The sequence below is a fragment of the Mustela lutreola genome, chromosome 13, assembly GCF_030435805.1.
Source record: "Mustela lutreola isolate mMusLut2 chromosome 13, mMusLut2.pri, whole genome shotgun sequence".
Classification (NCBI taxonomy): domain Eukaryota; kingdom Metazoa; phylum Chordata; class Mammalia; order Carnivora; family Mustelidae; genus Mustela; species Mustela lutreola.
Genome location: NC_081302.1, coordinates 32056790 through 32083636, shown reverse-complemented (window position 1 = coordinate 32083636; position 26847 = coordinate 32056790). Strand labels below are relative to the sequence as shown.

The following is a 26847-nucleotide window of genomic DNA, read 5'->3' as shown; positions in this document are numbered from 1 at the left end:
TAGTATATTCAAAAAGTTTTGCATTGATCACCACAATCTAATTCCTGTTTGCCTAATTTTTTTATTATTAAAAAATGGAAAAACAAAAGTACAATTTTCGTTCAATAAATACCATTTGACCTTTATACAGTTTTGTTACAGGAAGTGAAGTCCATGATTTTAGGATGATGGTAGTAATTTATCAGCCAAGTAATCAGTTTTCACACAGTTTCTATAACTGCAGCAATTTCCTTGAACTGTCTGTAGAAATTCTGGAGAGAAAAAGGAAAAATAATATTAAATTAGTTTTTAAAGGATATGTAAGTAATTCTTTAACTTATTACACCTGACCATTAAAGACCACATGACATATTAAATTTGTTATGTTAAGTTTATATCACTATTATTATTGGAAAGCTATATAAAAAAAAGGGTACAATTTGGTACCACAAGCATAAATACTATTATAGAGTTGGATTATTACCTCACAACTAAAATATTTAAAATGACACACAAAAAAAGTTCTTCTGAGATCATACCAGAAAGAATTATTAAATACCCAACACTATACTATGCAATGAAGATAAAAACAAAAATGACAGTTTGGGGGGCACCTGGTTGGCTTAGTTGGTAGTGTGCAATTCTTTCTTTTTTTAAGATTTTATTTATGTACTGATTTTAGAGAGGGAGAGCAGGTGGAGGGGCAGAAGGGAAGGCAGAGGGACAAGCAGACTCTGTGCTGAGCATGGAGCTTGATATGGGGCTCAATCTCATGACCGTGAGATCATGACCTGAGCAGAAATCAAGAGTCAGATACTCAAGTGACTGAGCCACCCAGGCACACACAACGTGCAGCTCTTAAAAAAGAAAAAAAAAAATCCATTTCCAGGCTTTAAACCACTTTAAATCTAGTGAAAGACTTTTTCAGGATGATAGGAGCTGTCTTCTTTAAGATATGGGTTTATTAGTTACAGTAAGAAAGACCCAATAAGGGGCGCCTGGGTGGCTCAGCGGGTTAAGGCCTCTGCCTAGAGTCCTGGGATCGAGCCCCACATCGGGCTCTCTGCTCAGTGCAGAGCCTGCTTCTCTCTCTCTCTCTGCCTGCCTCTCTGCCTACTTGTGTTCTCTGTCAAATAAATAAATAAAATCTTTAAAAAAAAAAAAAAAGAAAGAAAGACCCAATAAATACTAGGGCACCTGGGTGGCTCAGTAGGTTAGCATCTGCCTTTGGCTCTGGTCATGGTCCTGAGTCCTAGGATAGCACCTGAAGTTCAGCTCCCTTCTTGGCGAGGAGCCTCCTTCTCCCTCTTCTCTCCACTCATGCTGTCACTATTTCTGTCTCTCTTTCTCTCAAATAAATTTTTAAAAATCTTAAAAGAAAAAAAAAAAAAAAGACCCAATACTGACAATGACTTATATAGTAAAAGGATAGTTTCCTTTCATTTAAAAATTAGCTGGTATGTTTGTTCTCCTATAAAAATCATCTTTTTTCCCATCTCCCACATCTCCAAGAGAGGAAGTAAACAAATTGTTTTCCTTTCTTCTCTACCTGCTAGGAACTAGGAGGCAAATCTGAAACTTAACCTCAGCAATTAGGATATGCTCTAATGATTTACATATCTGCATTTCCTTCTTATTTGGTCTTAATTCTCTTTGCTACTTAAACGTATATATATTTCATTTTAGTTTATATGTAATGAAGCCAGATGTAAAAACTATTAAGACTATATACTGATGGTCAAAATCTCAGCTACAAGAAAGATACAAATTAAAAGCTCAAAAAAGTTCCTATTCTCTCAGTCCTGCTCTGTTCTTGGTTAAAAGCCATGTAAAAACAACCTTTAAAAAATGTGTCCCATTTGTGATTCTTTTCTTTAGGAAAAAAAAAATTCTTAGAGGTAGAATCAGAGAGCATGAATGCTATATAAAAAAATAAGAATTGGGCCAAGATTGTGAATTATATGAAGGAATGAAAACTGTTGCTGGTTTTTTGTGTTTTTTTTTTTTTTAAGATTTATTTATTTCTTTATTTGACAGACAGAGATCACAAGTAGGCAGAGAGGCAGGCAGAGAGAGGGGAAGGGAAGCAGGCTCCCTGCCGAGCAAAGAGCCTGATGCGGACCTTGATCCCAGGACCCTGGGATCATGACCTGAGCCGAAGGCAGAGACTTTAACCCACTGAGCCACCCAGGTGCCCCATGAAACCTGTTTTTTTTAAATTGATTTGGTCCTTATATTGAATTGAAGGCTACTCACATATCATAATATACTATATTTCCTTTAAGACCAGTCTTAATTCTTTCCAGGATGCTACTTAGCATAATAATGTTGAATCTGTGACCATAGGTTTTTGTTTGAAAGCAGCAGTATCTATTTAATTTTTTTTTTAAAGATTTTATTTATTTATCAGAGAGAGGGGGAGACAGCGAGCACAGGCAGACAGAATGGCAGGCAGAGGCAGAGGGAGAAGCAGGCTCCCTGCTGAGCAACGAGCCTGATGTGGGACTAGATCCCAGGACGCTGGGATCATGACCTGAGCCGAAGCGAGCTGCTTAACCAACTGAGCCACCCAGGCGTCCCAACAGCAGTATCTATTTTAAAAGAAAGAAATCAAAGGGAACAAAAACCCTTAAAATGTAATTTGTAAAACAGAACTACCATATGATCCAGCAATCCTCCTTCTGGGTATATATTCAAAGAAAATAAAATCACTACCTCAAAAAGGTATCTGCACTCCCATGTTCTTTGCAGCATTACTCACAGTAGCTAAGATATGGAAACAACCTAACTGTATGTTGACAGATGAATGGATTTAAAAATGTGGTGTGTGTCTCTCTCTATATATACACACAACAGAATACCATTCATCCTTAAAAAGAAAGAAATCCTGCTATTTTTGACAACATGAATGAATTAGGAGGACATTATGTTAAATGAAGTAAGCCAAACACAGACAGATAAATATTGCATGATCTCACTTATCTGTGGGATCTAAAAAGTAGAACTCTTGGTAAGGTAACAAGAGAGTAGACAGTGGTTACCAGGGTTGGGGAGTAAGAGAAATGAGGAAATGTTGGTTCAGAAGAACAAACTTTCAGTTATAAGATGTATAAGTTCTGGAGACCTAATATATAGACAGTATAGTGACTATAGTTAATAATAATGTATTGTGGAGTGGCTCCAGCCACTCTGGAAAACAGCATGAAGGTTCCTCGAAAAGTTGAAAATAGAGCTACTCTACGACCCAGCAATCACACTACTGGGTATTTACCCCAAAGATACAAATGTAGTGATCTGAAGGGACACCTGCACATCAATGTTTACAGCAGCAATGTCCACAACAGCCAAACTATGGAAGGAGCCCAGATGTCCATTAACAGATGAATGGATAAAGACAATGTGGTTCATATATATAGATCAAAAAATGAAATCTTGCCATTTGCAACAACATGGATGGAATTCTAGAGGGTATTATGCTAAAGTAAATAAATCAACCAGAGAAAGATAATTATCCTATGATCTCACTGATATGTGGAATTTGAGAAAAGAGGCAAAGGATCATAAGGGAAGAGAGGAAAAAATCAAACAAGATGAAACCAGAAAGGGAGACAAACCATTAAGGGACTCAATCTCGGGAAACAACGTGAGGGTTGCTGGAATAGAGGGGGATGGGAGGGATGGGGTTTCTGGGTGACAGACATTGGGGAGGTATGTGTTTTGGTGAGCGCTGTGTATTGTGTAAGACTGATGAATCACAGACCTTACCCTGAAACAAATAATACTATTATATGTTAATAATAAAAACAATAATGTATTGTGTACTTGAAATTTACTGAGAGTAGACACCACACAGACACATATAAAAAGGTAGCCATACAAGGTGGTGGATTATGTTAATTAACTTGATTGTGGTAATCATTTCACAATCTACACATAATACCAAAACATCACATCATATACCTTAAATATATACAATTTTTATTTGTCAGCTATACCTCAATAAAGCTACGGAAACGGTGTAGTTTGTAAAAGAAGAAATCAAAAGCATCCTTTGGCCCATGAGAAGCTTTTCTTATATATTTTATTTTTATTTTTTATTTTTTTATTTTCTTATATTTTATATATTTTTAGTTTTACAAAGAATTCTCATTATATTTCCATTGCATTCACTTGGTGGTTGTTTTTTTAGAGTATTTTTTCTTTTCTTTTCTTTTCTTTTTTTTTAAGATTTTATTTATTTATTTGACAGAGAGAGATCACAAGTAGACAGAGAGGCAGGCAGAGAGAGAGAGGAGGAAGCAGGCTCCCTGCTGAGCAGAGAGCCCAATGCGGGACTCGATCCCAGGACCCTGAGATCATGACCTGAGCCGAAGGCAGCGGCTTAACTCACTGAGCCACCCAGGCGCCCCTAGAGTATTTTTTCTTAGAGTACCAACTACTGTGGGGAGTCTTAAGTATCCAAGCAATCAAAACAAACAAAAACAAAACTCTAAGGCCAATTAAAGTAGTCAATGATAAAACATTTCCTTGAATATATCTTGAAGAATATCTAATTTTTCACTCATCCCCTTTTCTTCTTCCTTGCTTACAGAAAAGCAGTAGAAATGATCATATGAATAAGATGACTCTACATATAAATTACTGAGTTACTCAAATCTCTAGCTGATAAAACTATTATCAAATACTGGTATGCTGATCAGAATTTTATAAACATTTTTAGTCAGAAAATTCAGGGTCAACTCTGTTTAAAGATAAGATTCATTTAGCTATCATTCTCAAATATTAAGCCTAAAAAGAATAAGAGTAGAACAGTTAAATGAAAAGTTCATCTTCCTGCCAAAGAAGATGAAAATTCCCTAAATATATTCACAGAGGAGTACTGTTAAAGTGATCAAATATGACAGTACACCAGTTCAGCATTATATTGAAAATAGTGAAATTTATCAAATTCCCAAAGAAAACAAGTTCAGATCTTTTGTGTGTACTAATAAATATAAAGCACATCAAAACTGAAAGTAAGGGACACCTGGGTGGCTCAGTTGGTTAAGCAGCTGCCTTCGGCTCAGGTCATGATCCCAGCGTGCTGGGATCCAGTCCCACATCGGGCTCCTTGCTCAGCAGGGAGCCTGCTTCTCCCTCTGCCTCTGCCTGCCATTCTGTCTGCCTGTGCTCGCTCTCTCCCCCTCTCTCTCTCTGATTAAAAAAAAAAAACTGAAAGTAAAAACAATTACAATTTTCCTTAAGAAAGATTTTAGACATTCTTTACTAGCAATTACAGAACAATGAATTACAATTGAATGAGTAAAATCACAAACCTGAAATTGTGGAATTGTCATTTCAAAGGACTTGTTCTTTACTTGGCCTGAATGATCTGCCACTTTCAGCAACACTGCAACATAAGGATACTTAAGAGATCTGCAACTGTCCGAGCTCACGGCCATACCCAGCTTCCACTGAAAATCTACAAGCTGTAATGAAACATTATAGAAGGATACATGGGTAATAACACTGCCATGAATGCAGATATTTATTCAATTTTACTGCTCTCACACTGAACTTTTAGTTTCAGTGCCAGTCACAGTCAAAGAAAATATCTTCATTTTAATATTGCTAGGGGAACAATAATCAAATGAAAATGGGAGAGAGGCAATATGGGATAGAAACAGAGTTGGAAAACAACACCGTCATCATTACAATAAAACACACACACATCCATCTTTACCAGATGTACAATGGAAGTAGAAGGAAGATGTGGTACGACTTCTGGTTTTCCCTTCATTTTGCTCCTGCATTTAATGGGACCACAAATGCTCTGTAGCCTCTCTCACCTCACTCTCCTGTTCCATATATGCTTTCTCCCATTCCATGACCCAAAATCCTAAAATGGAAGATGAGCTACATACCATCTTCATATGTGACTGGGACCCACATGGGAACCATTCCAGTTTCCTCACTCACCATGGTCCTCGACCTGAAGCCATACGCGAGCATAAGCACTTGCGTTAATGATTGTTAACTGTTAATGATGAACACCTGTCAGGTGATGTGCTATGTAGTTTATATGTATTAAATGCCTCATTGAATCATTGTAACATTATAGGCTATTATTTCCATTTTGCGGATGACAAAACTGAATTTCAGAAAGCTTAGATAATGTGTGCAAGGTCACACATTTCTGTGATCAGAACTGAAACCAAAGTCTGCTGGACTCCAAAGATTATATGCTTATTGACTACTGGCTGCCTTAATACTTTTAATCTAATTTCTGTTGATGATTGCTCAGTGTTCTGGGCATAAAACAGGATTGGATAAATTCAGCTCTTAATATTGACTAAAACCCAAGATGGTGAGTAGAAGGATTTTGTTTCTTGTTTTCAAAGCTTTAACAAGTAAATGGTACACAGCAGGCACTTACAAAAAATACTTGTTGATAGACTGATACTTTTTGCTATCAAATGAGTGCTGATAGGGCAAAAAGCTTTGCTTATAAATAAACCTCTTTTTATAAAACTTAGGATGTTTTATAAACAAGACTCATCTATATACTGCCTACAAGAGACAGGCTAATACACTACAAATGAAGGGATGGAAAAGGTATTCCATGCAAATGGAAACCAAAGAAAGCTGGGGTAGCTATACTTAATATCAGACAAAATAGACTTTAAAATGACTGTGATAAGAAACATAAAAGCAAGTTACATAATGAAAAAGGGTTCAATCCAATAAGAAGATATAACGTGTAAATATTCATGCACTCAACACAGGAGCACCTAAATAATAGACAAAGCAAATATTAACAGACCTAGAGAAAGAAACAGACAGCAGTACAATAACAGCAGAAGACTTTAATACCACTCTTACATCAATGGATAGAACACCCAGAGAGAAAATCAATAAGGAAACATCAGCCTTAAACAATATGTTCTAACATATTGGACTTAACAGATGGACTTAACAGATATTTACAGAACATTCCATCCAATAGTGAGAAAATACACATCTTCCCAAGTGCACATGGAACATTTGCCAAGACATATCATTTGTTAGGACAAAGAAAGTCTTATTGTAAGAGCACTGAAATCCTATCAAGCATCTTTTCTGACCACAATGGTATGAAACTAGACATTAATTACAAGGAGAAAAACGAGAAAATTCACAAATATATGGAGACCTAACAACGTGTTACTGAATAATCAATGGGTCAAAGAAAAACTCAAAAGAGAAATTTAAAAAATACCTTGAGACAAAGGAAAATGAACATGTAATATAACAAAAGTTATGGGATACAGCAAAAGTTGTTCTCAGATGAAGTTCACAGCAATAAACGCCTACCTACCTCAAGAAACAAGAAAAGTCTTAACTAAACAAGCTAACTTTACACCTCAAGAAAATAGAGGGGAACCTGGATGGCTCAGTCAGTCAAGCATCTGACTCAATTTCAGCTCAGTTCACGATCCCAGAACCCTAGGATCCAGACCTCCCTCAGCCAACCTGCATGGCTGGGAGTCTGCTTCTCCCCCTCCCTCTTCTCTCCAACCTCCCTTTCCCTCCCCACCCCCAGCTTGTGCTCTCTCTCTCTCTCTCAAATAAATAAGTAAGATCTTAAAAAAAAATTAGAGACACAAATAAATGGAAAGATATCCTGTGTTCATGGATTGGAAGAATAATGTTGTTAAAATATTGTCCATACTACTCAAGCAATCTACAGATTCAAACCAACCCCTATCAAAAGTCCAAAGATATTCTCTACAGAAATAGAAAAAATTCAAATAGCCAAAGCAAATTCTGAGAAAGAACAAAGCTGGAGATGTCATGCTCTCTGGTTTCAAACTATGTTACAAAGTTATAATTTTTAAAGGATAGCACTAGCATGAAAAGAGATTAATGGAACACAATAGAGAGCCCCCAAATAAACCCATGCATATATGGTCAATTAACTTATGACAAGGGAAGCAAGAATATACAGTGGTGAAAGGACAGTATCTTCAATAAATACTGGCAGACTGAACAGCCACATGCAAAAGAAGGAAACTTGACTACTATCTTATACCATACACAAAAATCTACTCAAAATGGATTAACAACTTGGAAGTAAGATCTGAAACCATAAAACTCCTAGAAGAAAATGTAAGCGTAAGCTCCTTGGTGATGATTTTTCCAGAAATCTTGGTGATGATTTTTTGAATATGACACCAAAAGCAAAAAAAGTAAAAGTAAGCAAGTGGGACTACATTAAACTCAAAGCTTCTGCACAGCAATATTCATAATAGTCCTCAATTGAAACCACCCAAATGTTCAGCAGTTGTAAGAAAGATAAATATGTACATCAATGAGCTTCAGCTACACTAACACCAAAATGTTGAAAGAAACAAGTCAAAAGATACATGATTCCATTCACTTAAACTTGAGAAACAGGAAATACAATGTTGTTTAAGGCTGCATACACAGGTAGGAAAACTATATAGAGGCAAGAATGTGATTATCACCAAAGGATCATCATTACCTCCAGGGAGAAGAGTAGGGAGAGGTGCGATTGGGGAAGGGTATGTGGTGGGCTTCTGGGGTACCAGTAATACTCTAGTTCTTGAATTTGATTATGGTTACAAAGGTGTTCACTTTAAAATTATTCATTAAGCTGGCCATGGTAATGCACTTTTTTTTGCATATGTTATCTTGTAGATATCAGGTGGGGGGAGGGAATATAAGTCACTGAATACAAAACACTTTTCTGGTGGAAAGGAAAAACTTATTGTAGGCTACAGTGATCAGAGGAATGCTTTACAGAGAACATAAGCTTTCAGCTCAGTTTTGAAGATTAAACAGAACTGAAATTGAGATGAGAATGTGTCTTCTTTAAATATTCCAAAAATATACACCTAACAGAGAATAAATGGTTACTAAATATTAAGCTGAACCAACCAGAGATGGAGAGAGTCAATATCTGGTACAAGAGAGCATTTAACTGCCTTAAAGTGGACAGCTCCTCTAAGGAAGTATGGAAGATAAAGCTGAAAAAAAGAGATGAAGAAGCCAATAATTATTTTCAAATTGTGGGTTTTCAGAGGTTTTTTAAGTATTCTCATATACTTTATCTTATGGAAAATATGTTAAATCATTTAAACTTTTTCGGTATGCAATGGAGACTCACTGAATTTTTTTCAGTAAAGACAAGGATGTGAAAGTATAGATTAAAAAATATTCATCTGGTGGTGGCAGAATACAATAATCCAGGAAAGAGGTTTTAAGTGCTGGAACTAAGGTGGTAACTAGCAGGATTAAACTGATCCTTAAAGAATGAATCAGTAGGTCCTGACATTTTTCTTCACAATTATGGGAGATCAAAGACAACTATGCAAATGTGAGTACAGATGATAGGGAGAATGTTGATATCATGTTACCAATCAGACTTGGTATATTTAAAGATTAGCAAGTGGGGATACAGGATATTTAAATAGGAATGTTCAATAAGTGGCTAAAAATCCAAGAACAGAATCTAAGAGAGTTCATGATTAGAGATACAGTTTTTGTATTAGATTAATGGGGATATCCAAAAATTTAATTCAGAGTACTTCTTAGACTTACTCAGCCTGTACAATTATTTTCTTTCTTTCTTTCTTTCTTTCTTTCTTTTTTTTTTTTTTTTAAGATTTATTTATCTGAGACAGAGATCACAAGTAGACAGAGAGGCAGGCAAAGAGAGAGGAGGAAGCAAGCTCCCTGCTGAGCAGAGAGCTCGATGCGGGGCTCGGTCCCAGGACCCTAAGATCATGACCTGAGCCAAAGGCAGAGGCTTTAACACAATTTCTTGATGCTTTACTGTCTACAGGAAAATGGTAGAGAAAATCATTACTTATCTGACTCTGAGTCCAAAATAAAACTCTGGACTATTTAGAACGTTTCAAACAGAAAATCAACAAAGGAACACAATGTTGGAATCCGCAGACAATGGTGAACTCTCAAGTGACAAAACAGGGAGAGCTACCACACAGACACTCACTGTGCAAAAGGAATACTCTTAAATAAAAGAAAGATGGAATTCAGTTTATGATTCTAAAACTGAACACGCAAATGCTAATTAAAAGCAAATTTTCTAATTAATGTGGTTTAGCCTTAACTAGGAATAATTGCACTGGAGATTTTAACAAGAAAAGAATAAAAGAAAAATCAGAGCAGAGCACACATCATTATGGAGGATATTAAGAATGAAATAATACACTCTCTAAACTATTATAGAATTAAGAAAAGGAAAATGTACAAAGAAAAAAAGGAAAATGTATAAATAAAGAAAAAAAAACTAGTAGTGAAAAAACATAAAAACATCCCCAAGTAAAATGAATAGAAAGAGGGACACCTGGGTGGCTTGGTCAGTTAAGTGTCTGCCTTCGGCTCAGGTCATAATTCCAGAGTCCTGGGATTGAGTCTCAAGTTGGTCTCCTTGCTCAGGCGGGAGGCTGTTTCTCCCTCTGCCTGCCCCTCTCTCTCACTCTCTCTCTAGCAAATAAATATATAAATTATTTAAAAAGAAACAACAAGAAAATTATAAAACAAATATAGATAAAAAGGAAAACAAAGAAATTAGCTATAGTCAGTCACGGTTTTAGTGTGACTAAAAATTTAATTGATCTAGGGGCTCCTGGGTGGCTTGGTTGAGTGCCTGACTTCGGCTCAGGTCATGATCTCAGGGTCCTGGGACAGAGCTCCATGTCCAGCCAGCTTCACACTCAGCAGGGAGTCTGGTTCTCCCTCATCTTGTGCCCTTCCCCGTACTTGTTTGCGTGCGCACGCGCACACACACACACACTCTCTCTCTCTCAAATAAATAAAATCTTTAAAAAAATAATTGATAGGTAGCTGCAGTTATCAATGTAAAAACATCATATAAAAACTATAAAGAAAAATATTGGTAAACACCATTTCAGTTTAAATTTACATTTCAGTTTAAATTTAACTTTTATTTTTTCAAAATACAACATATAATATTAGAAAAGCAATCATGCACTACTCTATCTTAACTACTATTTTCTTATTTCTAGTCTTTGTATGTATTTTTTATAGCTGGAGTCATAAAATACATACTTTGGTGTTCTCTTCTTTTTAAAATGAAAGTCTGCCAATGGAAGGAATGTAAAGTATTTTCCACACATTAATCTCTCTCAAAAGTAACTATGAGGAAAATACAGACCAAATAACTCACCCAACGATACAAAACTTGTATAGTTGCTATTCCGACCCTAATCTGTCTGATCCCATATTCTATGCAATTTTCATTATACCCAGTTGCAACATTACTCTTTGGAATTAAATTAAGTTCTAGTAGGTCAAAAAGTAAACAGGCCTCGGATGGCATGAAAATATCATCTTCTACATGCTAGACTCGAGCTGTCCAATACAGTAGCCATTACCCAAATGTGACTATTTAAATTAATAAAAAATTTCACTTCCTCAGTTGCACTAGTCATATTTCAAGTGCTCCAGAGTACATCTGGCTAGTACTACCTACTGGACAGTGCCAACAGAGAACATTTCCACCACCACAGAAAATTCTATTGGACAGCATTATGCTACACTTAGTGTTTGTGTGTGAAAATTGATTAAGGCATGAGTTATTAGCAAATTTCTACTGGAGAAGTCATATTACTCTAGTCCAAGTATACAACATTCGCTAAGTTATTAGGCTTCCTCACCTTGTTTATTGATACCTTTCTCCATTCTCTGCTTTTTAATTTTCTCAATAGCACTCATCATTATCTGAAATTATCATGTTTACTTATGACCTGTACCCCAAGGAAATTCAAACTTCCTAAGAGGAAGAGCATTATCCATCTAGTTTATTACTGAATCTACTACAACGATACTTGGTACAAAGTGAATGTTCAAATAAATATTTGTTGAACTAGTATGTTTCTAACTTCCAGAGCTTATGGTAACTGGTCTCCAAAGATAGATTCCAATACACCCCTCCACGTACATACATGTCACTCTTCACATTAAGTGGAGCTTATTTTCCCTCTGCACCAATATGAGCTGTCCCTGTCATTGCTCCGACCAGCAGAATATGGCAGAAGAGGCTTTCTGGAATCCTTGAGCCCAGGCCTTAGGAGAAATGGAAGTGTCCGCCTTTTTCTTTATGCAATGCTGGCTCTTGGGACTTTCCCTCTTGAAACCCAGCTACCTTAAGGTGAACAGCCATGTAGGGAGAATAAGCAAGCCACTCCAATGATCAGCTCTAGCTGAGCTCTTAGCCAACGTCATCACTAGCCATGGGGGTAAGCCCTCTGGGTTTCTGGCTCAATCAGGCTTCTAGATGACAAAGAGTAGAAGCTACCACCTAGCTAAGCCGGGATAATCCACGAGAGTCCTGAAAGATCACTCAACTGTTATTTCAAGTCACTAAGTTTTGCACAGTTTACTACCCAGCCAATACATAACTAAAGCAGATAAACATAACTGGCTGAAAATAACTTTGTCAATAAATTTAACATATGACATCAAAAACATATTCTCTTAACTGTTTAATCTAAAATATACCAATTCTAGAAATTTTAGCAAAAACAGCTAAAAGATATTTCAGATTTAGTTTGTTTAACCTGTTCCCTCTGAGAGATGCTAATACTTCCAATAAAAGTCAGAAAAAATAAAGCCTTTCCCAATAAACACACTCACTACTAAAAAATTCATAGTACATATGCCCTCTAACACCAGACATGTATCACCTTCCCTCAAAAATGTTTCTCATCCTCATTTCATTTCTACTGATGACCCCCTTTCCCTCAGTGACACAGGTTTGAAAAGTTGGTCAACTTTGATTTTTCTCAAAATATGTAACAACTGATAGGCATTCAAGATTTTATTTTAGCCAATGCCAACGTTTATTCCCTTCTTCCCAATCTCATTGCCCCAGACCTACACAAATACCTTTTTTGTTTTTAAATCTTATCTTAAATTTTACTGCAGCCTCTTAATTAGTTTCTTGCCTAGGTCTTTGTTGGCTCTAATCCAGACTATGGTCTCTAAATACTGTTTATAGATTAGCCAAATCTACTATCACAGGTCAAAACTTGTGACATTTACTGGCTCATGAGGTAGATACCAAGTACCTGAGTTATCTTGCAGCACAGACCCCATTTTCCCACTCACCCTCAAATAGTGCTGCATCCCTTCTTTAAATCTGCTTTTAGCTTTTATACCTTTGCTCATACTGCTCACTCCCCTTGCAGTAGAATTCTCAAACATCTACTTAAAATTCCTCTCAAATTCTACTTGCTCTGTGAAGTCTTTCCTACTTTATTCAAACTTACTATGAATATTCACATCATTTCTTACACCTTAGCACCTAGAACATTCTGTCTTGTATAGGTGGATCTGTCTCCCACCCCCACATCTACTGTATACTCCTTGAGGGCAGTTTATGCATCCAACACATAAACACAGAAAAACAAACATAAGCATTTATGAACCACTATATAAAATGTACAAGTTAAAGTCACTATGTCTCGTATATGGGAAAAGAAAAAACAGCACAAGATATTGTCAATGGAACATCTTACTTTTTTTTTTTTTGATGTATTTATTTGAGAGAGAGAGGATGAGAGAGAGAGAAAGAGAGAGAGCATGAGAGGGCTGAGGGTCAGAGGGAGAAGCAGACTCCCCACTGAGCAGCGAGCCCGATGTGGGACTTGATCAAGAGACTCCAGGATCATGACCTGAGCCAAAGGCAGTCACTTAACCAACTGAGCCACCCAGGCACCCTGGAACATCTCACTTTTTACTTCTACCATAAAACTGTCAAGGAAAGCAGTAACAGTGGTAGCGGTAGGAATAATCATTCATCTATGATGACGTGTTCTAGTTGGACATCTGTAAGAAATCACAAGCTACTTCGAAACAATGATTCTAAGTATCAGAACCGTGTAGTAATGAGTAACCTGAGACCTCTGGTGCTGGGTAAGATAGCACTATGATTTGTTCAATGTAACAAGCTCAAATTCCGAAGTCAGACCACCTGATTGGAATCTCAGCTCCCCTACCTTTTAACGATGTGGCCATGGACAAGTCACAATATGCTCCAATATTCAATAAAAATTTACTAAAGAATACTGTGGTCTAGGCATTGGGGATATAAAAAAAGAATTTAAAAAAGTCCCTGACCTCAGGCCTCAGGACCTTACCTTCTAGTGGGGAAGACAAACAATAAACAAATATAAAAAGTGTAAAAGAAAAAAAAAATGCAGGGTAAGGGACAGAGTGACCAGGAAGGCTATTTAGGTAGAATCTGGGAGAGACTTCTTTGAGGAGTGTCTTCTGAGTAGAAAGGGAACAGAATAAAGGAAAGGGAAAAAGCCACACAGACTTCTGGGAAAACAGAACAGTCTAGACAAAGGGAGAAGCACGCCTGACATGAACACGGAACAACGAGGCCCATGTAATTGGACTGGCATGAACCAGAAGAGGAGTCAGGGATGAGGAATCAGTTTTTGAAGGGCCTTGCAGGCCATGTCTATGGCTTTCTTCTAGTGTGACAGGAATCACTTCAAAAAGACTCTGAGCAGGAGAAAGACATGGTCTACCTTAGACTTGCAAATGGCTCATCCAAATTGCTGGATAGAGCATTAAGTTTAAGAAGAAAAGCAAGGAGACCCAATTGAGAGCCCACTGCAAAGCAGTGTAGACAAGAGGATGGAGGGTTGCACTTAGGTGGTAGTAAGGCAAGATGAATTTAGAGTATAGTTTAAAGGTGGAGAACAGTTGGTATGCTGATGGGTAATATGGGGGGTTGTGAACTCTCACTGGAGCTATCGTCTCAATTAACCTGGCTATTTCATACACTCATGAGAAATATTTAAAGACAGAATGTGTTACAGGTCAAGCCTAAACACTAGTTTTATCTAAAGCATTTTAAAGAGCATATACTGCAAACATAAATGACTTAAAGCTGGGTAATGGATTTTTTCCCCTTAACAATATTCTTGAATAATCATTTTTTTTCCAGCAGCACTTTTAAAACTGCATCGTGAACTATGAATAAAACTATGAATAAAAATGTTCTACTTAGGAGTTCCTGGTGGTAAAACTCATGGAAGCATACAGGTGCTTCCCACCCTTTCTCCCCCAGTGACTAGGTCCTTGAGGTTTTCACTCTCAGACTTATCCACAGTTCCTCTAAGCACTTTATCAATTATAGTTTAGGTTTTCCTACCCTGGCACGGGTTTCCACAGATTTCTATTCTGGTGACTTGTAATTCTCTGTATTCACCTCTGTCTCTCCAATTTGAAGGCAACAGTTTCCCTTGGGACCTCACTTATCTGATGGATCCAAGAGTTGTTAACTCTTCAGTTTGTTCAGCTTTTTACTTGTTTTTATGATGAAGTGATGTCTTCCACATTCCAAGCTCCTTATATGCCAGACTGGAAACCGGACGTCTAGCACTCATTGCCATTTCCCTCATAAAGGCTTTGAACAATCTTTTGTTAGATGACTGCAAGGTTTATAATTTATGTTATAAATGATATCTTTTACAAAAATATTTTTCAGCCTCTGTGTCTGACTTACTAACAATTGAATCAATCACCTTGCTAAAGTCTCATACAAGAGACTTAGAAACATTCTAATGTTTCTAAATTATTTTGGGCTCTTTTTTTTTTTTTTTTTTTTTTTTTTGGTCTTGGCTTCTTCCATGTAAATAATCCTATAACCTGTGAATGATTCCATGGAAGGAATGGGTAGTTGGCTCAGAACAGCTCCCCTTTCACCCAGCCAAATGTCCACATTCCAACCCTTGAAATCTGTGAATATGTTATCTTATATGACAAAAGACACTTTGTAGATTCAACTAAATTAAGGATCTTAAGGTTGGAAGATTTTTCCTGATTTATCCAGGTAGGTCCAACATAATGAGGATCCTTATCAGGAGGCAAAAGGTTCAGAGTCACAGAAAGAGTTGTGATCTTAACAGAACAAGAAGTGATGATGTGATTATGGAAGCTAAGGTTGGAATGCTGTGTTTCAAAGAAAGAAGTAGAAGCCACAAGCCAAGGAATGCAGACAGCCTCTACAAGCTGGAAAGAACAGGAAATAAAATCTTCCCTAGAGCTTCCAGAAGGAACACAGCCTGGGCAACACTTTGAGTCCCACAAAACTGATTTTGGACTTCCAACCTTCAGAACAGAGATAATAAATCTGTGCTGTTTTAAACACTGCCCCTCCCAAAACAGGCTCAATTTTTAAAAGCCTATAATCAACATAATTCAGTTTCAGGATGTCTTGCTGAAATAAACATATTCCTTAGTGTAAGTGAATAGATAAAAATGATTTGAGAGATTCAATCAAAGTGTACTAAATAACTCTGAGCAAAGCCAGGTAAGGGGGTTGTTAATCTATTTTAGTTCCCCCTACCTCCCAGGAATCCTCAAAAGCAACAGCAGCTGGAGACAGTTGACCGGAAGCAGCCAATGGGCTCTCCACTGTACTCCTGTTTATTTATTTCAGCCCTTTCTTATGTTTTGTTTGGACTTGGGAAACCCCTGACCTAAAATGCCCTAGTTTTTGTACTCTTCTTCTGGGAAATGTGTTATTAAGTTGTTCGTCTGAAAATAAGTTATTACCTGAAACAGGACAGAAACACTTAGAACAAAGAGGCATAAAATATACTTAAAAATTCAAATTCTTTTTTTCTCGCATAAAATATGTAGCCATTGAAAGATTGAAGAGATATACTTTCCTTCTTCAAAATAACGTTTTCAAAGGCTAAGGAAATGTTTGCTGTGCTACCTTTGTAGATTTTTAAAAATTTCTTCTATTTATCGTATTTTAAAATACCTTACACCTAGTTTTGAATAAACGGTCACCAAGAATAAGAATTGCTCGGTACTCTTTGTGCTGGAGTGGGCGGAAGAGGTCCCACTACAACGGCAGCGGCTACTGTAGCAGGTGCAAAGTGGAAGGAGCAATGCAGGCTGGCGGGATGAAAGAGACTCGGAGACACAGGCGTTGGATTGGGGGACTGCTGAGGAAGGCTCCCGGCGCATCGTCCCCCCGCGGCAGGGTGCGGGTCAGGTGCTACCGCCCGCCCCTCGCCCAGCTGACGCTCGCTGAGGGCGGGGCGGCCCTTCACTCACCTGGTTGGTGACCTAAAATGAAGGCAGAAAACACAATTTAGGGAAACATCCCTCCAGCTCCAGAGCCCCGCTGCCCCGGATCTTCTCAGGCCAGGACTTACCTCGGACTTCGCATCCAGTCGCGGCTCGCTGCAGCCCTCCATGGCACGGGACGAGGGCCCGGACCACCGATTGACCAGGTGGCCTGCCCCCACCCCGGCCGCCAACACTTCCGCTTCCTTCTCCCGCCCCTCGCGGCCTGGCGCACGCAGCGGAAGTGGGGGGGAGCGGAAAAACAAACATATTTGTGTAACTCACCCTTACTGTCAATTAAACATCAGTTTCAAGGAGATATTCATCAATAAGGACATTTATGTGGGGAAAGGTCCGAAGGCTACGGAGATACCTTGTGAGGGGAAGGACCGATTAGCTTCAGGATGCCATCTTCCCCTTCTAGCCTGTAGACGTGGACTCTTCCGCTGTGCGCACCCCCGCTCACCCCCCCGCGCTTTCTGCGCTCGCGCGCAGACTGGCGGCCACCGGAGGAATTGATCCCACCAAGTTTAAAAACAGCTGGAGACCACGCCTCTTTCGCCGTAGAAGTCGCTGGGCTGGAAGATGCCATTGGAAACGATAGTTGCGTGATTGGCTTTTGTCCCTCGGATTACTTCACTGGCCTAGCTGCGGGTGGGGTGGGGATGCTTTCCGTTATCACGCTGCCACCGACCAACTCCGGCTCTCAGCTGACTACGGGGTACCTTCTCATCCGGTCTTCCTTCTTTCCCCCTCCGCATCTCACATGCCTTCTCCGCAGTATCTAAGGCGATTTTTTTTTTTTTCCCTCGCCAACTTTTTATTTTGAAAAACTTGAAATTTTTTGGAGAAAAGTTGCAAAAGTAGTTCAATCAACATCCGTGTGCCCTTCATCTAGATTCATCAACTTAACATTTTATCCATTTGCTTTACCTCTAGCTACATATACGGTCATGACGGCGCTTCATCTCTAAATACTTGAGCTTATAGCGTCTTAAAACAAAGACATTTCCTAAATCATCACAATACCTACGACACTCAGGAGATTTAATATTGACAAAATACTATGATCTAACACGTGGACCAAATTCAAATATCAGTGGTCTCAATATTCTTTAGAACTGTTCCCCATGTTAACCCACCGCCAGAATCTAATCAAGAATTACCGTTGAATTTGGTTATCATTTCTGCTCCATCTCTTCCAATCTAGGACTGCACCGGCGAAATGTCCTTGGGACTGCATTGGTTCTTTGTTGGAGGCTCTCCGGGAGGATCCGTTTTCCACTTGTTGCTAGAACTCGGTTCTACGCAGGTCCCACTTCCTTGCTGGTTTTTGGATGTGGGGTTCTTTGTGTCAGAGACATCAGCATTCCTTGTGGTCCTCTTCATCTTCAAAACCATTAATAGCAGAGATTCAAACCTTGAATCTCTGATCTCCCCTTCTGCATTATCTCTCCTCTGCTGTCTTCTCACTAGTCTCTGAGTCCCGCTTGAGAATGTTCTGTTCTTAAGGTCTTAAATCATTATATCGAGCATTCTCACATAATCCAGGATAATCTCTACCTCTTAAGGTCCATAATCATAATTATATCTGCAAAATCAGTGCAGAGAAGTACCCAGATTAGTACTTGATTAAATAATCAGTGGATGAGACTCTTGGGGGGAGGAGCATCTTTAAAATTCTGCCACTGAAAACAGCCCTCTCAGGATTGCTGGAGAACTACATTGTTTTAATGAATGTAAAACTTCTAGAATCATGCCTGGCATGTAACACTGAGAATCTGTGCCAAAAAGCCACTGACTCGAGGTTATTGGACATAATTAAAAGTACTAACTGGCTTGGGAACATAGTCCCTGAATTAACCCAGTGATTTCTTTCTTATGAAAGAAAGTCCAGAAAAATAGAACACTGTGATGCATCCCACTGGTATGTCAATTCCATTTGTCAGGGATTATTTCTCTGAAGCTCTTGGTTGCCATCAGATGATGCTCCCTGGCGGCATTGTGCTCCATACCAGGCTGCACGTGCGTGTGCACACACGCACACCCCCCACCCCCCCTTAATTACATAAAAATATTTCTGAAAAGTGAAAAGATAACATATATTAAAAAGTTAATTTTGTTTTTCTGTATCTTTCCTGCATTCCTTTTATTTTTTTTAAAGGTTTTTAAAATTTATTAATTTGACAGAGAGAGAGCATGCACAAGCTGGGGGGAGTGGGAGAGTAAGAGGCAAGCTCCCCACTGAGCAGGGAGCCCAATGTGCAGCTTGATCCCAGGACCCTGGGATCATGACCTGAGCTGAAGGCCCCTGCTTAATGGAGTGAGCCACCCAGGCTCCCCTTTCATGAATTTCTTTTAGAACTGTTTTTGTTTTTTTTTCTTTAGACATTAGTGCCCCTTTTCAAAAATTGAAAAATTTGGGGAGAGTAAAATGTCTATTGTGTTTAGGCCAATGTCTGCCAGTTGTTAATCTTGTTCTGTGCTCCTGACACTTCAGCATGTTTGACCAACAGTTTACTTTTTTTTTTTTTTCAAGATTTTATTTATGTATTTGACAGACAGAGATCACAAGTAGGCAGAGAGGCAGGCAGAGAGTCGAGGAAGCAGGCTCCCCGCTGAGCAGAGAACCCGATGTGGGGCTTGATCCCAGGACCCCGGGATCATGACCTGAGCTGAAGGCAGAGGCTTTAACCCACTGAGCCACCCAGGGGCCCCTCAACTGTTTACTTTTAAGACCTCCATCTTATTCAAGATCAGAACTTACACAAGTTTCAGACTTGGAAAACACAGATTTTATGAATAGAGTCAAAAATGCTAAAATTCAAGATGTACAGCCATAACTTTTGTTTTATTTATATTTATTTTTTGTGATTACATGTTAAGTAGGACCTATAAGTAAGAAAACATGTTTTGGAGCTCCTAGCCAAACAAACAAAACCAACACTGACAGATGTGTAGGAGGATGTCCCCAGAACTATGGCATGAACTCTGACCTCTGTAGGTGTAATGGAGAAAACAAAACTGATACACATGAAGCAAGAAGTACTTCAATCGAAGCTTTTATTTTAGGGCTTTTCCGTGCCAAGCGACATTAACCCAGCTCAAAGTAGCCTTAGCAAAATAGCAAAATCATCCTGTCACGGGGTGATCTCTGAAATGCAGGGGTGGAGCCAAGTGCAGGAATCTCACAGAAGTGTGAGATTTTAATAGTAAAATTAAAATCTCTGTTTCTCAGCTGTGGTCTGATTCAGTTTGTCTGTCTGTTGGCTTATTCTCTTGGGTTTCTCCATATGCTGTAGAAGAGAGTCTCTGCCCATAGATGTATGACTGCTAGCACCGCTGAGGTCATAGCCTGTGGCTCATGATCCAAAGGGAAAGAGGAAGCTGCTCTTCTATCTCAATTTTTTTTTTTAAGATTTTATTTTATTTTAGAGTGAGAGCACACATGCACACATGTGAAAGGGAGGGGGTGCAAGGCACACCGAGGAGGAGGGAAAAGCAGTGGGGGAAGAATCTCCAGCACACAGACCCCCACACTGGGCTCACTCTCACAACCCTGGATCACGACCCGAGCCAAAACCAAGGGTCAGAAACTTAACTGACAGAGCCACCTGGACACCCCCTTTCATCTCAATTCTTTTTTTCTTTTCTTTTTTTTCCAATATAATGTATTATTTGCCCCAGGAGTACAGGTCTGTGACTCATCAGGCTTACACATTTCACAGCACTCACCATAGCACATGCCCTCCCCAATGTCCATAACCTAGCCACCCTAACCCTACCTTCCCAGGACCCAGCAACCCTCAGTTTGTTTCATGAGATTAAGAGTCTCTTATAGTTTGTCTCCCTCCCAATCCCATCTTGTTTCATTTTTTTCCCTCCCTAACCCCCATGACCTTCCACACTGCTTCTCAAGTTCCTCATATAAGAGAGTCCATCTCAATTCTTAAAGGGAGACTTTGATTTGCCTATTTGGGTCATATGCCCACCCCTTGGACCAATACTGTGTCTAGGGCGATGCATTACTATTTTTTCCCTCTGCCCCCTATTGTGGCCATGAGAGGTAGAATTGTGTAACTGGCAGTCAGTAGCAACAAAAGGGATAAGAACACATACCCTTCAGGAGACAGAGGTGAGGATGATGCAACAAAACTTAGATGAAAAGGTACTGAAGGAACAAAAACAATAAATGTCCACTAAATACATTTACTAATGCTATACTATACAATTGGTAGATATAATAGGCAAAAATAATGGCCTCCTAAAGAAGTGTTAAAAGATAAACCAAGTAAGGCCTGTTAAAAATTTTTAGAGTTTATTTGAACAAAGAAATCGATTCCTATCAGGCAGTGCCAAGCCAGAAATGGTTAGGAAGGCTCCACTCACAGGAACTCAAGAAGAGATTTCATAGAGAAATGGGGGAAGCAAAGTAAGGAAGGTATTGATTGGCAATGGCTTAAAGCCTAGTTGGCTGTGCGAGATTTGATTGTCCTTAGCATTTTGACCTTGTAAACTTGAGGCATTTAGAGGTGTGGATTTTGGTTTGCTTCACAGAGGCCACCACAACATTAGAGCCATCCCAGGCAAATGGGTTAATTTGTTTAATTAACAAATAGTCACTTCCCAAACCCCAGAATTTATGAATATAGTATGTCACATAGCAAGGAAGGATTAAATTTACAGTTGGAATTAAGTTTGCTAATCCCTGAATCTTAAAATCAGAAGGTGTTCTTGGTTTGCTGAGATGGGCCCCATGTCATCACAAGGGTCCTACTATGTGGAAGATGGTGACAAAGGAGTTAGAGTCACAGAGAAAGTGTTAGTGGTGGAGGACAAGAGCTAAGAAAAGCAGGCAGCTTCTAGAACCTGGAAAAGGAACGGACACGGATTCTCTTACACAAGAGCACAGCCCCGCTGCCACCTTGATTTTAGCCCAGTACAACCCATTTCGGATTTCTGACCTTCAGACTGTAAGATAACAAGTTTACATTGTTTTAAGCCACAAAGTTTGTGGTGGTTTGTTCCAGCAGCAGTGGGAAACTAGGACAGCACCGGAGGCTTTAGAGTTACATAGGCCTGAATCTAAATCTGTCTTCCACCACTCAGCTGTGTGACTTCAGTAAAGGCGGCCTTCCTGAACAACAGCTTTCCAATCCATAAAAATGAGGCTATTCATATTTGACTTAGACGGTTTTTACTAACTGCTAAATGAGATCACAACATAGTGAAGTCCCTGAAACATGGTTAAATACTTAATAAATACTGGTTCCTATTATAACCATCATGATATTCAATCCTCAAAAAAAGACGGTAAGTGATCTTTAGCATACATTGTTTCCATTTTAAAGATGAGAAAACTAAAGTTCACAGGGCACCTAAGTGGTTCAGTGCGTTGACCATCTGACTCCTGATTTCCGCTCGGATCATGACCTCGAGGTCATGAGACAGAGCCCCACGTTGGGCTCTGCATTCGGTGGGGAACCTGCTAGGGATTCTCTCTCTTCTTCTCTTCCTGCTCCTTTGCCCCAGCCTCCCACTCTCTCTCCCGCTCAAATGAATAAATAAAACTTAAAAAGAAGAGAACTAAAGCTTTAGAATGTTCTGCAACATCACCTAGCTATTAGGGAAAACTTCAAACTCTGGTATTAACTTACAGTCTGCAGTCTAATCTCCCAAGAACTCCAGAGGGATTCAGAACTCCCAGAGTACGTATTGAAATCTTTCTCAGCTGTCTTGTGCTAACGGAATGTTCGACTTGTACTCCAGGCTGTTCAAGAATATGATTGTGTGTGTGTCTGGTTTTTTTTTTTTTTTTTTTTTGGTGCAGGGGTGGGGGCTGTGGGAGATAGCAGTAGTACTAGATGGGGAACATGAGCAAAGAGGCAGGAAGGGGAATAAGCCATGACCACTGATCCTAGACTCATAGTAGGTTTTAGAGCTTATAGCGGATTATATAAATTCTTAGCCTTTGGGCCAAACCTGGCCTACCCACATATTTAAAACCAAACAAAGAAAATAAGAGGAGCTACATCAAAAACTGAGGCAGAATGCATTTAGACAGGTTTTACGTTTTCCAGTTTGTCACTATCCCGCATTCTACTTTTCAATTCACCTGGCCAATTCGCATGTTTATCTGAAAACTGCAGGATTCAGGTTTCAACTTTGGCTTAAAGGGACCTTGTAGAGTCTCTTATTTAAAAGGAGACCTAAGTCGGTTAAGTGCCTGGCTTACAGAAACACGGCTGGATTATGGTAATCATGACTTCTGATCAAGTTAAACCATCACACAGGCAGATGAGGTCAAATTATGCAAGGTTTGGATATGTTCTTTTCATTTAAAAAAATATTTATTTGAGAGAGAGAGAGTGTGTGTGTGCGCACAGGGAGGGAAGCAACAGGAGAGGGAGAAGCAGACTCCCCAGTGAGCAGGGAGCCAATGATACAGCGCTTCATCCCAAGACCCTGGGATTATGATCTGAGTTGAAGGCAGCTGCCGAAGGGACTGAGACACCCAGGCACCCTGGATATGTTCTTAAGCATTGCAAAGAAACTGTGTTTTAGGATGATGGTTTGGCAATGCAATGCAGGCTCAACAGAATACAGACACATATAGTAGGAAGACAGCTAGACATACTTCTATAAAGATAAATGGTATAAGACAGTGAGTAGTTATGGTGGTGCACCACGAATGAGTTACAGGTGTATAGAGAAATTGATCCCCATAGCTCCAGGGAAAACTGGGTGGGCCTGAACCTGGAAGATTCCCTGAGCTGGTTGACACTGTGACGACAACCTTATTGGGTTGTCAGGTGTTATACAAACACTGCATAACAATAACAACCATTGTTAGATTCTTATTTCTTTTCACATCTAACATCTCAGCAATTGCCCTGCTTCTTACAGGGACAGGTAGCCAGACAGTAGTTGTGACTCAGTTGTTTTTTCAAGTGCATGCATGAACTTGGTCATAGCCGATCAACACTTCTGTTGAGTTATGGGTATTGTTGACTATATACTTACTATGTTTAACTGCCACTTCAGTTGTCTTTAAAAAGATTATGCTTTATTTAGCATAAAGTTACTAGGTATGGAAATAGAACAACTACTTGGCAAAAAATTACCAGATATGGATGTAGAACAATGGGTGTAAACTTGTATCGGTAGAGCAAATATGGCTTATTAATGACCAAAAATCCATGTTTTCTCACAAAACAGCCAAATAATTTATTGCTCTTAAAAAGTAGATAGTCTTGAGTAGATAAAACAAAAAGGTAGCTTATTCCAGTTCAAGGATGGATAAATTACCAAATCCCTCAGAGTATGAGAAAGAAATTTATGAGGACGAGAGAGCACAGTTTTGAGAAGAAACTACTTTTATTAAGACATCAAACACCACTTTGTTAGAAACATACTGCTGTTTTTGAATAAAAGCTGTTGAATTTTCATTAGTGGGTGAGAAAATGATACCATGAGTTTAGTCAAGTAGGAAATGGTGACAAACCTTGATATTCTTTGACAACCCCCCAAATCAATCGGTTGGTGTTAAAGTCAATAAAAGAACATGAAATATATTGTTTATCTGTGTGTATCACATGGGAGAAAGATTGGGAAGCACTGGAATAGATAATAAATGCTACAGGAGCTTTAAGAAAGAACTTTAGGATGGATCCAAGATGAAAAGATGTGAAGTTATAACGCATAAGAATTTGAAAAATGTCCAAACTCATTCATCAGCAGTGAAAATAATATCAAATACCCTGACATCCACTAAGTTCTAGGATTTTTCTCCCTTATAAGGCTCCTCAAGCTCCTCACTTACCTCCTTTTTTTATCTCCTCCTTTTCATTCTCTCTCTCTCTCCTTCTTCCTTCCCTACCTTCTCTAACCCTCCTCAGACCCTCCTCTCATGAAGAGAGATGTAATAATGACTTTCTGTTGATTGTACTCCTGCTGAATTGGATGTCCTTGGGGCTCAGTCTCCAAACCAAGTGGTTCATCAATGGTGTGAAATTTTTCTGAAGAGACAGTGCAGAGGAATTCTGGCACCTGCTGTTGCAACAATACTTTTTATCTTCCTCCAATCCCCAGCTTATCTTCTGAGTACCTTTCCCTGGCTTGTCAACATCTTCACTGCTCCTGCCTCCTTCCTGCTTTGAAAAGAATTCTAAATCTGCTGCAGGAAATCTAGGTTGAAGTCTCATTCTGCCACTTGTGCAACCATGGGAAACAACTTACACTCTCCAAGCCATAGTTACTGTGATTGTAATATGGTGACAACCTTATCTCACCTGCCTACTTGACAGACTGTGGTGAGGATTCAACGAACATATGAGAGATGTCAAAATTTCTATTAAGAGTAAAGGCTGGGTGGCTCAGTTCTTGGTTGTCTGCCTTTGGCTTGGGTCATGGTCCTGGGGTCCTGGGATCGAGCCCCGCATGGGGTTCCCTGCTCGGCAAGGAGCCTGCTTCTCTCTCTCCCACTCCCCCTGCTTGTGCTCCCTTTCTTGCTGTGTCTCTCTCACAAATAAATAAATAAAATCTTAAAAAAAAAAAAAAGTAAAGCCTGAATCAAGTCTGAATACATATTACTGCTTCATTGCTAACATAACATAACATCTCACTTAGTTAACATAGTTCAATAGTTCATTAATAAATTAAAGTTGCATTACCATATACATTTTTTTAAATTTCTGGAGGTAAAACTTCACAATTTTACTTGGCTCTTAGAATTGGGGCAAGTGTATCAGTTACCTGGCCATTCCTTTTAACTTGATTATTTGAAGTTTTGGCAGGCATAGCAATTAGCTGATGCTATGTAAAAACAAACTAATGCCTCTTCCCCAACACACACAAATTCTCAATGTCCTGCTATAAGCAAACATTAATCTAGCTTACAATTCTCAAGGGTTAGCAATGTGTTGGCTAGTCTAGCCTGAGCCTAGATGAGGTGGTGCTCACCTAGGTGAGCTACCAAGAGCTACCAAGGTGTGCTCTTGGTATCTTTTACTGTGTTTCTAGGACCAACAGGCTAGCCCAAGCACATTCTTCTCAAGGCAACAGTAGAAGTGCAAGACAGCAAGCAGAAACACAAGCTTGTTAAGGCCTAGACTTGGAACAGGCACACCATTATTTCTGCTCTACTTTATTGACCAGAACAAGTTACATGGCTGAACTCAGTGTCAAGGAGTGGGGAAATACACAGTTGATTCTCATTATTTGTGATAGTTATTCTCTATAAAGTCACCATGAATACTGCATTACTAAATACAGAACCACTGCTCCCAGGAGAAATAGAGGTTCGGTTCCTGTGAGCCTCTGATCACATTTTCAGTAGACCAGTACATAACCTTGTTTAATGTGTTTCTGTTTAGAGACACCTCACTTAATATATATTGTTGACTCATTAACATTAAACTTCTGACCAACAATACCATAACTCATGCTTGAAGGAACTTACTTAACACATGTATTTTCTGTGTAAGGCACGTCACAGTATTCTTGTGTTTGGAACACCGGGCAGAACATTTGCACAATGCTTGGGGCCATATATACTCTGGAATCATCAACAAGCAAAAATGCAAAAACAAAATGTGGCATTAAAAAATTGTAAAAAGGACATTTGTTTCTAGTATGAGACCTGAAACAAGAAGGAAGAATATTGCCTGCTCAACCTCAGCTGGGAACTCAAGTGTTTTTTTTTTTTTTTTTTTTTTTTTTTTTTTTGCCACTGTGCATGTC

General features: G+C 39.1%; 2 protein-coding genes across 2 annotated transcripts in view; one reads left to right on the top strand and one right to left on the bottom strand.

Annotated features, from left to right (window-relative positions):
• Positions 1-26847, top strand: part of UCHL3 (ubiquitin C-terminal hydrolase L3) — a 114449-nt gene that overhangs the window by 25990 nt on the left and 61612 nt on the right. The window lies entirely within an intron of this gene.
• On the bottom strand, positions 42-17331 carry COMMD6 (COMM domain containing 6). Its single transcript, XM_059144348.1, has 4 exons — positions 17196-17331; positions 17095-17106; positions 5295-5447; positions 42-251 (listed from the first exon to the last, which is right to left on the bottom strand). Exons 1-4 carry the CDS (start codon positions 17235-17237, stop codon positions 201-203), a joined length of 258 nt encoding a protein of 85 aa, XP_059000331.1. The 5' UTR covers positions 17238-17331; the 3' UTR covers positions 42-200.